Here is a 14357-nt window from a genome sequence, read left to right as displayed (position 1 = left end):
GTGGCGCTCACAGGCACGGCGCCAAACACGCATACGACCATCATTGGCACCAAGGCAGAAGCGACTCTCATCGCTGAAGACGACACGTCTCCATTCGTCCCTCCATTCACGCCTGTCGCGACACCACTGGAGGCGGGCTGCACGATGTTGGGGCGTGAGCGGAAGACGGCCTAACGGTGTGCGGGACCGTAGCCCAGCTTCATGGAGACGGTTGCGAATGGTCCTCGCCGATACCCCAGGAGCAACAGTGTCCCTAATTTGCTGGGAAGTGGCGGTGCGGTCCCCTACGGCACTGCGTAGGATCCTACGGTCTTGGCGTGCATCCGTGCGTCGCTGCGGTCCGGTCCCAGGTCGACGGGCACGTGCACCTTCCGCCGACCACTGGCGACAACATCGATGTACTGTAGAGACCTCACGCCCCACGTGTTGAGCAATTCGGCGGAACGTCCACCCGGCCTCCCGCATGCCCACTATACGCCCTCGCTCAAAGTCCGTCAACTGCACATACGGTTCACGTCCACGCTGTCGCGGCATGCTACCAGTGTTAAAGACTGCGATGGAGCTCCGTATGCCACGGCAAACTGGCTGACACTGACGGCGGCGGTGCACAAATGCTGCGCAGCTAGCGCCATTCGACGGCCAACACCGCGGTTCCTGGTGTGTCCGCTGTGCCGTGCGTGTGATCATTGCTTGTACAGCCCTCTCGCAGTGTCCGGAGCAAGTATGGTGGGTCTGACACACCGGTGTCAATGTGTTCTTTTTTCCATTTCCAGGAGTGTATATTCAATGGTAGTTACAGAATCTACTAAATCAACTTTCAAGGTAAATACTCGTATAGTAGATGTCATTGATGAACTGCCACTTAAGAACTCAAGCGTTCGATGTTTCTAAACCTAAAAAAGCTTTTCTTTCATAGCTCTTTTTTCAGCACAGCAGCAGGGACTCCAAAAAATAACAGGCACAATTATAAAAGGTAAATTAATGAATAACTTTAATAAACAGAACCTCTAAATTGATCACAAATTTGGCTCTGAAGTGATAGAAGCACAGAATCATGTATTACAGGATTTTCAAAAGTGTTAATTGAAAAAGATGAGTGTGTACACTGTCAGATGCGACCAAGCCTTTTGGTACGGTTGACCCTAAGAGTCTCTTAAATAAATTGGAATCACTAGGAATAGAAAGTGTAGCTAACGACTGGCCCGATTCTGCTTGACACATGGGTTAAAAAGAGTCGAGATAACACAAACACTGAATAAGGCTAACCTTCAAGCGAAATATTTATCACAATGAAAATGTACTTATAAAATTATATCATTGTATCATACATATTTCAGGAGATATGACGAAAGGAGGAGACGGACATAGAGAAGGAGAGGACATAGATAGAGAAGGGGAGGAGATTGACAGGAAGAGGAGGGAGGGGACGTAGAAAGGACAGAGGCGGGGATGTCCTCAAGTACGTCACTTTCGCTCCCAAATAGAGACACTCACGATGAAAAGTTCTCATTGGTAATGACGGCAACATTATATGGAAAAAACCCTAGTAAACTCCTTGTGAAGAAAGCAAATGAAATCCTCATCGTCGTTTGCAACTGATGCAATAAAGTATAGTTTTTTTACTAGTTTCTTTACATGGCATGAATTTCAGTGTAGGAGAGAAAATTACAGAATTAAATAAAATGTAGGTGGTACCTCTGTAACATGCATTATGGACACAAATCTTCTAGGAATGAAAATTGATTTTAAGTTGAAGTAGTGTGAATAAACATCCAAATAGAATGTTTCAGCTTGTCATGGAGTTACAGTCCTGTTACCAGTGTGTAATAAATAGTGTTTTCAGTTACATACTCATCATACGAGTATGTACACTCAGTTATTATTTACGAGATTCTTTTCTGAGGACGAAATATACAAAATGCAAATATATTTTCCAAACGACAGAAAAGGGCAATAAGATTCATAACCAAAAATAATGATTGATCTCACTTATAATTATCTGTTTGAAACAATGAAGATTTTATCTGGACCATGTGACTACAATTAACATTCACTTATGAACATAAATATATCGTTAAGTAGTTGACAGTTACTGTCCTTCACCATGTAGAGAAACATGTACTAAACCTAAAACTCAAAACGGCACTTTCGACCAAGGACAAAAGTTATGCTATAAATTGCGCAAGGAGATTAAATACCTTATGAAAACCATGCAGTTAAAAAAGATTTGTTAACTACTAAATCCTATTCAGTGAAGAATAACACAGATAACAGAGAGTAGAGGTTTGGTAAAGTGCAAGACAAGTAAGTAACAATAAAATATCTCTGTCATTCTCAATATACCCTCACACTTTTTTATGGAAAACTTTACTCCAAAGGTCTGCAACGAATAATAACGTCTTATTCTCTTTCTGAGCGCAACATTTCACTAATTACGTATTAGAGTTGACTCGTCTTTTCAGACAGCCGAAAGGGAAGCCTCACAGATGCTGCTTTATGGTACATTGCACTGTCATTCGTATCCACACAGTCATCCTCTCCGAACTGATCCTGTGCTGTATGCAGTGCGATATAATATGTTCGTCTCCTTCCTTTAGAGTTTTCTTAAGCAGAATAAGGAGACCACAATCATGAAAAGATACCCTCATACTGTGGCGTACGGCGAGCTGCTCTGTTATTGTATCCCATTCCTTTTATCTCTCTATGCGCAATCGTTGTGCTACCCAGACCACTGGTAGCACTTTGGAGCTCACGAGCGACTCCTGCTGACTGCAAGTGATCTTTAACCATCACCTTCAGCAATGTTCAGCGTTCCCTGTCTGTCAGGTACATGAGATCTGGACTCGGTTTAAGTGTTATTGTACCTTTGCGTTTCCATTTGAAAATCACATCGGCAACTGTTTTAGATGGTTTGAAATGTCCGTGACGGATCTATTACTCAGCTGATATCGAATGACTCACCAAACTCCCGGGACAAAACCATTCTGCTGTAACATCTTCTCTACTGACATCATAAACAGTGGACTTTGGCAGAATCAGATGGGTTGGAATGTGTCTGACAGATTTGATAGGTGACTTGCAGTGACTAAGTGTGAAGTTCATATGCTTTCCTGACTGACGCACTCTGCTATTATTGACAGTAAAAATACTGTTCTGGTCTTTTACATTGGCTAGTCTGCCCCACCCTCCATATATTGGTCCATTCTTCGTTACATAGGAATGTCCAGGGACTTTTGATCAGATTGTGTACATGTTCTGACAGCTCTAACACTAGTGGAGCTGCGCCATGGCGCGTATTACTAATCAAAGGTTGTAGCTAAGTTCTGTCTACTGGTAACTGTAATTTTTCTATTCCTTGTTTTCACACATTCATCTTCTGAAACCACAGAGGTGCTTATGAACAACCGCATATTTCTCAGATATTATTTTATGCCCTGTCCTATGAACGTCCAACTGAATAAACCTAGTCTAACTTCGCTCTGCAAGTGTTAATTTTCGGTACAGATAGGCATGTTGACCGTGGAACTGCAGAACTGCTAGAGCTGCAGTGCGTCACAGTGTCCCTTTCTTTTCCCTCAGGTCCGAGGGGAAGAGAAGACGTGCCGCGTCCAACCCCGCGCGCCGCCACAGACCGGCCAGAGACGTCGCTTTTTCTCCCCCCGGACGTGACGTCGTCTCCTGGCGGCGCCGGGCAGGGCGCTGTAACTGCCGCCTTCACGCACAGATGTCGCCACGGTCGGCTGCGCCCGCCGCCGCCGCCGCCCCCGCCGCCGTCCAACCGGAGTCCGGCGTCGCTGCGCTACAAATAAAAAATACGACCGACGCCGCCGCTCTCGGGGGTTTCCCGTCAGCTCCAGATAATAAAAGCCACTGGGCCGGCGGCGGCGCCCGGACCCGAGTGGCAAAAAGAACGCCTCTGGAATGGCGCTGGGGAAAACGGACCAGCCACCCCACGAGAAACTGCCACCGCCTTCCCTTCTCGCTTCCTGCTGCTCCTCCTCCTCCTGCGCCTTGGCCTGCTGTTCTTTCTCCTCCGTCTCGGTGATGCAGCGGTTTCCTTATTTTCTTTCCTCTCCGTACTCCCTCTCTCACCCACACAGACACGTAGCGAGCGGGCGAAGAAATGTTCTGAGGAAATTACTGCCCTGGTGGGAAGGGGGTGGGAAGATGGGTCGCTGGGTCTCGTGGAGGGTAGTGTGTGTGCGTGTATGTGTGTGTGTTTTTGAGATAAGGACAGAGGAAGAGAGAGAGAGAGAGAGAGAGAATTGCAGGGACACCGAGAGTGCAAGAAACTGGCACTGCCAGGGAAAGAGAAGCAGTTCAGAAGTAGGGGGGAAGGGGAGGGGGCGGTGCTAGCTCGACGGAGAGAGCAGAGGTTTGCCGGAGCGGGCGAAAAAATACACTTGGCTAAGAGATTGTCAACAAATTTATATCCCGGCGGCGCCTGTGGAGAGGGCGCGCTGTTTATGATTGGCGCCGCCGGTTTTGTCGGGGGTGTCGTGCGCCTGGCGGCGGCGCCGACGCAACCCGCGCGTCTATAATTCAGGCCCTCGTCCTCCGCCCCCGGGGCGGCGCTGATTTATCGCGGCTGTTATTCCCAGCCGCGGGACTCGTCGCCGTGGGCGGTGTTCCGCGCTGTTGCGCGGCCACAATGCGAGAGAGAGGCAGCTGCCGCCGCCGGCCGCGAGGATAACTCAGCCGCCAGCGCTGAGCCGCCGCAGTCAGTCCGGCCGCGCCGCAGATGGTGCCGGACCAAAGTTCGCGCATACTTCTCCGCAGAACAGCCCGCGACGGACGTACAGCTGTTTCCCGAACTCGGACCTCTTGAACTTCGCAAAATTTCTCTGCTTTTCGGCGTGAGTTGTGGAACGCCTTGATGTCTGGAACGTGCTTGGTGATACACGACGGTATCACTCACGCCACAAGTGTTTGTGTAGGATGGTGTGGAGACGTCTATAGCTCCATCACTCACACTATATGCACAATGCACATATGAATCAAGATATCCATTTTACCCCGAATATACGTGAATAAACAGTAAAAGAATAAAAAAATACCGACGCACAACGAAGGAATTACCCGAATGGGACAGAAATCGGTACATATCACGTACGTGTACAAATAAACAAATGATGACAAGTTCAGAAAAATGGAACTTTTTTTCAAGAGAAAGAAATTCACAAACTGAGAAAGTCAATAATGCGCTGATCCACCTCTGGCCCTTATACAAGCAGTTATTCGGCTTGAATTGAATGACAGAGTTCCTGGATGTCCTCCTGGGAGATATCGTGCCAAATTTTGTCCAACTGGTGCGTTAGACTGTGAAAATTCAGAGCTGTTTGGAGGGCCCTGCACATAACACTCCAAACGTTCTCAACCCACCAATGTCTGGGGAATCTTCAGACACGCTTTCGCTCGTAATCGGGGCCTGGAATCTCATTAAATGGAGTAGAATTGTCTTCAGTGATGGTTCCCGCTTCGAAATGACTCCTGAAGTCCAGCGATGTGTGTAGAGCACTTGCCCGCGAAAGGCAAAGGCCCCGAGTTCGAGTCTCGGTCCGGCACACAGCTTTAATCTGCCAGGAAGTTTCAGCGATGTATGTGGCGACGTCCCAGATAGTGGTGGGATACTAAACAGACTGTCATCCACCATAAGTCCCAGTAAGCAGGAGTGATGGTCTAGGGTGTCACTTAATTACATTGCAGGGTCCATTTCGTTCTAATCTGTGGCACCCTTACAGCACAGCGGTTCGTCGACGATATTCTACACCCGTTTTGTTGCCCTTTGTGGCACTGGGCGTGCATTTCAGCAAGATAATGCCCTCCCGCACACGTGGAGAATTTCTACTGCTTTTATTTGTGCTTGCCAAGGCCTAACTCGGTCAGCAAGTCTCTCCCCAATTGGGAACATTTGGAGCAGTATGGTCAGGGCCTTCCAAGTAGCTCAGGATTTTGACGATCCAACGCGACAGTTGGAAAGATTTTGACACGATATCTCTCAGGAGGACATCCAACAACTCTAGCAATAAATCCCAAGACGAATAGCTGCACGCATAAGGCCAGAGGTGAACGAGTGCACTCTTGACATGCGCCAATTGTCAAGCTCTGTCTTTTGAATAAATCATCAAATTTTTCCGAAATGTAACTACTTGTTCGTTTCTACATGTCCGTCGTATGTACCGATTTCCCTCCCATTCGGATAATTCCTCCGTTGTCCTTCGTTTTTTTCTTTTTCTTTTTTTTTTTTTTTTTTTTGTCTTAGAGTGTAGTTTGACATACGTGCATTCATGCATGCCAAGTTTAAAAGAACCGAAAATCTCCGAGATTAGCGGCGTTTTACTGAAACTCAAACCTTAGAGCACACGTCATTGGTAGATGTTTTTAATAGTTTCCACAACCAAACTGTACCTCGAAATCTTACAGAAGATCCGAAGAGATTCTGGTTGTAAGTAAAGTTCACCAGCGGCAAGACACAATCAATACCTTCATTGCGCGATAGCGAAGGTAATGTCACTGATGAGAGCTCCACTAAAGTGGAGTTACTGAACACGGCTTTTCCGAAACATCTTCACCAAAAAAGACGAATATAGTATTCCAGAATTCCGTCAAGAACAGCTGTCAACATGAGTAACTTACAAATTGACATCCTGTAGGTCAACCAACTCTGCTTCCCCGTTTTGCAACAGATGGCAGTAGCGGCAAAGGTGGTGCACGTGGTACGTCGTAAGTGTCATACAGTAAGTTTAGGAATTTTTAAACATAACGGCAATCAAATATTAGCCGTTTTATGATTGCGTCATCAAGTTATTCTCGAGTTTAGTATGTCCCTTACGAGCCCAGTTCTCATCATTTTTGGGAATTTTAAATTTCCTGCTTTGATATCAAGAAATCTGCGACTGAGGCTCATTAAATTTTAGGTGAAACCTATGATGAGACACCTGTTAGTGAAATAATGGGTAGAGCATAGTCTCTACCCTTCAAAAACTGTGATTCTGACGTCGAAAGCAATTAATGCGTTTGATCAGAGCACTGAAAGGCGAACAGCCACAGTACGGCAATAGAAATGAGACGTGATTTTGCAGCATGACGGTGCTCGACCCCATATCGTAAAACGTACTTGGAAATGCTGAAAATACTGCGCCGGCCGCTGTGGCCGAGCGGTTCTAGGCGCTTCAGTCTGGAACCGCGCGACCGATACGGTCGCAGGTTCGAATGCTGCCTCGGGCATGGATGTGTGTGATGTCCTTAGGTTAGTTAGGTTTAAGTAGTTCTAAGTTCTAGGGGACTCATGACCTCAGAAGTTAAGTCGCATAGTGCTCAGAGCCATTTGAACCATTTGAAACATCAACCACTTCGCCTATCTTGGTTATGGAAGCACACACCATTCTAGCATCAACTATTTGCCTCGTGTGAACTCCATCATAACCGTCATAAAGCACTCACAACTTCACACAACGCCGTTCTTATCATGACTGTCGCTTGGGACGTACTGAGAAAATTGCTCAGATGCCATTCGTGTTCAAATACAGCAGCGCCACATGCACGTTTGGCTAGCTCCGGCATTTATGTTCAGTATGCATTACTCACGGTGTTTCCACATTTTTGTCCGACCGTTGTGTGACGCAGTGGTTAGGTGCCACAGCGTTTCCACTGTGGTCAGAAAAGTGTCAATGACGAAGAATGAACTGGCGGACCATTTGTGAAATGTAGGAAACCGCAAAATAAATGGAGGCCGAAGTGCTCTAAAACCACCGTATCGCAATCGAAGCTGTAATGGAAGAACTGAAAATCAGCAATTTTACAACATCTTCCAATGCATTTTGAACATGACAAAATCCGTTGTTGTAGGTGGTGTGGGCTACCAACACAAGTACAAGGCCGCCACCTCGTACCTTGAAAGGTCTCTTGGATTCCTTTCACGTTAATTTCTTAAATCTGTTGTCATTTACGGCATAAATTCCTCTTCTAAATTTACTGTGGTGTTTCTGACTATCTGGGAGGAGGCTGGGCAGTGAAACGTGTTACTTTTACACATAAACAGAAAGATCTGTCACACTACTACACTTTAAAACACAGTTTATATGTAATTCATGTCACACAGTCTCATACAGAACCTACATCCGCTTTCTTTTATATACTGTATATGATAAGATACCGTCATCCCCGGCCGGCCGATGTGGCCGTGCGGTTAAAGGCGCTTCAGTCTGGAACCGCGTGACCGCTACGGTCGCAGGTTCGAATCCTGCCTCGGGCATGGATGTGGGATGTCCTTAGGTTAGTTAGGTTTAATTAGTTCTAAGTTCTAGGCGACTGATGACCTCAGAAGTTAAGTCGCATAGTGCTCAGAGTCATTTGAACCATTTTGAACTGTCATCCCGTTCCCTTCTGTGTGAGAGGATGAATGAGCAAATGTATTTCTAGTTGCTTGCTTGATGGTAGCAGACAAGCCTGTCTGCTAGAGAACAGTAGGACCAAAGTTGGAACAGGTAGCTACGCTTTCTAAAAGCAGAGAGGTTTCTATTCTTAGTATGGTCCTGTCCGTCCCTTGTCATGTTGGTATAGCAAGCTGCCTCTCTGGTCACTTCCGTTTGTATCTGTTAAGCACGCTCAGTAGGGGCCCAGGTCAGTCTGTCCGCGGCGAGCGTCTGAAGTGGTAAGATCTCCGGCTAAGCGCGTGTCTGCGAAGTCCGTAAGACAATGGATTTCTTAAGTTCAGCCTAACTGAAAATTTAATCACCTTTATTTCAGGCCCGGCCGAAGTGGCCGCGCGGTTCTGGCGCTGCAGTCTGGAACCGCGAGACCGCTACGGTCGCAGGTTCGAATCCTGCCTCGGGCATGGATGTGTGTGATGTCCTTAGGTTAGTTAGGTTTAACTAGTTCTAAGTTCTAGGGGACTAATGACCTCAGCAGTTGAGACCCATAGTGCTCAGAGCCATTTGTACCATTTTTTTTTATTTCAGGTTTAGCTCTAAAATATCTAATGTTATCTTAAATTGCAACGCAGTGTAATTCCAGTGTGAAGTTCAGAATATCTTCCGGTAGTTGCTTTGTCACTACTTTGTGAGTAAAGTGGACCCACGTGTTGATCAATAACTCTAACTAAGATCATCAATCTTAAATGCGAATGTGCATGAGATTATAACGTCACGTCTTGACAATATTTTTCAATATAGCAACTTTTCTTTATGTTCAACCCACGTGGGGTGTACTTTGTGAGACCAGTAGCACGTGCTTATACAATTGTTTGACCCATCAGGTTAATAGTAAGACGATAGTAATCAGTTCGATGTTTTTCTTTTGTAAATTGCGTTTCGATGTAATTTATTTTAATTATCAAAATTATTGTGGAGTTACACTCTTTGTGTAAACCAAGTTGACCACGTGAAGCATGTGGTGTAAGCATCAAAGTAGCCCTCAGCTATTCTTTTCGGGAAGATTTCACAGAGAGTTAGTATGAATTTAGTATACCAGTATATGGTAATTTCATGACGGACAGGATTGCGCTACCAACATAACTTCTTTGGGTGAAAATTGAATCGGTTGGTTGTGGTTAATTTCCTCTTGCATATGTTTCAACGTTCTTCGTGTGATATTTTATGAATGCAGTGATGTATGTAGTATCCCAATCTTGGCTCCCTATTTGATGTGTTTCGTAAGATTACAAACTCACATTTACACAATCCTAAATAAGGCACGAGTTCAGTTATGAATCAAGTTTGATATGGTGAAATTTTAACGGAACAATGATCAATATTAAAATAAATGTCCAAATATAAACTGATTTATTTCTTTTTATTTAAATTGTCTTTTTATCTATATATCACCGGTTATCATAAGATGAGTACTAAAAGATTATAATTAATGTTAGTCTGGTTGGGAATTTGGTAAGCTACACTGGATACCTGGTGAAACAGTTGCGCAGTAATGCAAGGTTAACTTCCTCAGATAGCTCACAGCTTTTAACCCACTTTTATGGTCTTGAACATCAGCACCGCTTGCAGAACAAGTTAATGCAACAACATTACAACCTCATCACACGCCTCCAGCTAAGCTCCGGCCAGCGATCACACATGGAAACAACCGCCTAACGCCAAAGCGCCGCCTGAGTGAAAACTCAGCACTAAGATCGATACGGACTTGGAAATAAGCGAGCACCGTAACAGTAGGGTTCCGCAACAGCTCACAGCTCGCCGAATCGAGTCAGTAGCGGAAATTTTGCAGCTGCGTTAGGCCAGTCCAGGTAGCTTCGTTAGCAGCCTAATCACCATGGACGAGTGCTGCGCTTCTATACTGGTAAAGGCAGATGTTGGGAAAGATCAGCTTGGGTTAGGCCTACTGAGCCCACGATTTATCGCAGTTTATAACACTTGTTGATCTAGAATACCCCTTCGTAGTTGAGTGGTTAGCGGCTGAATGGTTCAAATGGCTCTGAGCACTATCGGACTTAACATCTGTGGTCATCAGTCCCCTAGAAATTAGAACTACTTAAACCTAAGGACATCACACACATCCAAGCCCGAAGCACGATTCGAACCTGCGACCGTAGCGGTCGCACGGTTCCTTTCCTAGTTCCGGGGAGTGAAGTGTGTTCTGCCGACGACGAGTGAACAAGTTTTTAACATAAAAATTTTCTAACATATTGCAGTTGCACATTCAGTCGTGGTTTTTTTTCTTCTGTTTAACGTGTAGTTATTTTAATAGTACAATAATCACAACACCCTCCAAGTGTTATTCAGTGTTTGATTGCTAAAGCACGATATACTCCTCCGCCACTGTTCCTTACACCAAATCGGTTTCGATCATAGTAAAAATGCTTCTGCGTCTCAATATACGATTAACACAATACCGTGATGTGTGCTGAACCAATATTCACCAGTTTCTCAGCTTCGAGAAGCTTGTGATCGAGCGCAGTAACATAGTTCAGAACGTCTCGTAACAGACGATAACATTCGAAAATCTTTACCCACTCTTCTTCCATAAGTACAGTCGCTATCATCATTAAGTAAAAGGGCAACTAGATGACCGACACCATGGAAAAGTCGGTCACTAACGTATGTGACTTGTTTTATAATCTGATCCGCCTTAAGCTCTCACACATTATAAAGACGAAAGAGGTCTGCACTGGAACTTCCTGGTAGATTAAAACTGTGTGACAGACCGAGACTCGAACTCGGGATCTCTGCCTTTCGCGGGCAACTGCTCTACCATCTGAGCTACTCAAGCACGACTCACGCCCCGTCCTCGCACCTGAACTTCCGCCAGTACCTCGTCTCCTACTTTCGAAACTTCACAGAAGCTCTCCTGCGAACCTTGCAGAACTAGCATTCCTGGAAGTTTGGAAGGTAGGAGACGAGGTACTGGCGGAAGTAAAGCTGTGAAGACGGGGCGTGAGTCTTGCTTGTGTAGCTCAGATGATAGAGCACTTGCCCGCGAAAGGCATAGGTCCCGAGTTCGAGTCTCCGACAGCCACACAGTTTTAATCTGCCAGGAAGTTTCACACCAGCGTACACTCCACTGCAGAGTGAAAATCTCATTCAGGTCTGCACTGTCTGATCAAAAGTGGTCCTACGAAATACAAAATTCACCGCTAGATGTCACGAGCGGTTGATCCGCCACTATAAAAGAAAGTGGAGAGTGCTTCGTTGCCAGTGGAGAAACAGTAGCTGCATAATGAGTCGGTCAGGAGAGCACAGTAACTTCGAATGTGGAATGGTTACCGGAGATCATCTGAGTAACAGATCCATCAGGGATACTGCAACCCTTCTAAAGCTGCCCAATTCGACTGTTGGTGATGAGACTGTGAAGTGGATGTTCTAAGGAACTATCACAGCTAGATCAAGGGCAGGCAAACCTCATGTACTGAGGAACATTGACCATTGAGCACTGCAGACGGTAGCTGTAAAAAAGCGGGAAGAATGTATTGTGACTTCAGAGGGCTACCAGTAGTCCAGCTAGTGCAATACTTGGGCGCAGGGATTTAATTAGAATAGTGCACAGCTGTCCAGCAGCCCCTCACAAGCCATATATTTCTGTAACCGATGACGTAAAGACCGACGCCACTGGCCAGTGGATGACTGGAAATGAGTGATTTAACAAAGAAATTCGCCAAACAGCCGTGCAAATCGAGAAGTTATTTTATTTTCACTACCAGTTTCGGAAATTCAATATGCCATCTTCAGGTTCCAGATGTGCCTCTCAAAAATTACCGATGTCGGCATGCTGGCGCCATCTGTTTCTGGATGTCGTGAGTTCTTACCTCCAGTGCAGTTGCAAGTCAAGTCTTCGAAGGAAGCGCTTCAGGCAACAATTCATGACATCCAGAAACAGACGGCCCCAACATGCCAATATCGATAATTTTTTAGGGGCGTATAGGGGGCTTTAATTTCCGAAACTGGTTGCGAAAACAAAATAAAATATCATCTTAATTTGCGCTACTGTTTGGAGAATTTCTTTGTTAAATATTTGACCATTCGCTGTCCCACGTCCACAATGGACTAACAGAAACAAATGATATGGGGTGATGAACCACGCTATATCCTGTAGCAATCCAGCAGAAGGGTCTGAGTTTGTCGGTTGCCTGGAGAACGTTACATTCCACAATCTGTAGCGAGGAGGAGTGGGTAATGTTATGGTACTGGCATGTTTTTCGTAGTTAGGGGGTGGTACTCTTAAGCGCTTAATGGAATGCTAAATGCGGAAGGATATGAATACTTTTACAGCATTACGTATTGTGAACATTACAGGAACAATTCAGGGATGACGATAGTTTGTAACAGGCTGACACTTCACCACGTCATTACGCAGCAACTGTGAGGCAGTAGTTTGTGGCCGATAACATTCCTGAAATGGACTGGCCTGCCCAGAGTTCTGATCTGACGCCAATGGAACATCTTTTGGATGACTCAGAATGTCGTCTTCGCTCCAGCCCCAGCGTCTAACTTAACTACCCTCTATGGTTTAGAATCTTGAGGAAGAATGGGTTGTCATTCGTCCACAGACGTTCAGACACCACATTGAAAGTGCCCTCACCAACGTTAAAATTGTGATAAAGGAAAAGGGTGGACACATCACATACCAAATTACATTAATAGGTGCGAAACGCCTGGTTAAATCCGCAGGGCAGAACAGGTAGTTGGAATTGTGGAAAGGGGCCAAAAATGAATGGCTGTCAGTTACACTCGAACACATATAACTTTTATAATTGCGTAGGCTTCCGCGACCAGAGTCAGTCGACATAAAAGTTTTCTGGGTTTGGTACCGCGTCATAATGTAAAAACTACTGCTGCTATAGAAAAGCCAACGTTTCGGCCACGATTGCAGCGGCCTTCTTCTGGGTCTAATGGTGCGTTCTAGCTATGCAGTGTCGAATGAGAAGTTTGCTGTTGTTTTCCAACTGCTGGACGTCGGCCGCGTGGCGGCAGTTACTCGTCGGTAGTGCTCGTGCCTCGTGCTGACAGTGCGGTCTGTTGGGCTCTGATTGCTGGCAGCCAAGATGGGGCAAGCCTGAGTCCATCGTCCCTGTTCATGTTGTTAGGGTGTTTCAGAATTTCGATGGCCTCTCTGATTTTGTGTTTCGTCATAATTGGCTGCTTGGCCAACACACAGGCTTCGCTGAATTTTATTTCTTTTCCGCAGTCTTGGTGATGTTCTGCCACTGCGGATTTATTGTGCTGCCCTAGAAGAATGTAACACTCGTGCTTCAGAATGCGCGTTGCTATTGGCCTACCAGTCTCGCCGATGTATGCCTCTCGACATTCGCATTCCACCTTGTAAACGCCTGCAGTGTGTAATGCATCCACCTTGTCCTTGGTGGAGCCTAGCACGTCCTGGATCCTACGACCACTATAGAAGACAGGCTGCACTCCAACGCGGCGAAGGTGTTTGCCTATTCGGTCAGTGACGTTTTTCACATACGGTAAGCGTACTGCTGGCTGCAGTTTGCCTATTTCCTGCTTATCTTTCATGCTTGTGTTGGTCAACAAGGCTGTGTTTATCGACTTACGGCTGTAGCCATTGGCTAAAAACGTTGTGCGTAACCTTTTGAGCTCAGGTGTGATGTTTTGAGCATCACTTAGGCGCTGAGCACGGATTGCCAAAGAGCGGATGACAGAGTTCTTCTGCGCTGGGTGGTGGTAGGACTGGGCGTGCAGATACCTGTCAGTATGTGTAGGCTTACGACATACTTTGTGCCCCAGTGTGCCCTCCGTTCTCCTGTACACTTCGACGTCTAGAAACGGGATAGTACCATTCATCTCTACTTCCAGCGTGAACTGCATCTTCCCATGCATACTGTTCAGATATTCGTGGAACTTGTGTAGCTCCGTTTCACCATGAGGCCATATAGCGAACGTGTCGTC

At 45.9% G+C, this 14357-nt stretch overlaps 1 protein-coding gene across 1 annotated transcript in view; it reads left to right on the top strand.

Moving 5' to 3' along the window:
- Window positions 1–5013, top strand: part of LOC126419460 (uncharacterized) — a 193364-nt gene extending 188351 nt beyond the window's left edge. The window contains exon 3 of the mRNA XM_050086647.1: window positions 3580–5013. Coding sequence (XP_049942604.1) covers window positions 3580–4045 — 466 coding nt within the window. The 3' untranslated portion in view covers window positions 4046–5013. The remainder of the gene's footprint in view (window positions 1–3579) is intronic.
- The last annotated feature ends 9344 nt before the right edge of the window (window positions 5014–14357 follow it).

This window comes from Schistocerca serialis, chromosome 9 (assembly GCF_023864345.2).
Source record: "Schistocerca serialis cubense isolate TAMUIC-IGC-003099 chromosome 9, iqSchSeri2.2, whole genome shotgun sequence".
Taxonomy (NCBI): Eukaryota; Metazoa; Arthropoda; class Insecta; order Orthoptera; family Acrididae; genus Schistocerca; species Schistocerca serialis.
Note: the sequence above shows the minus strand (reverse complement) of the source record. Positions and strands in the feature narration are given on the sequence as shown.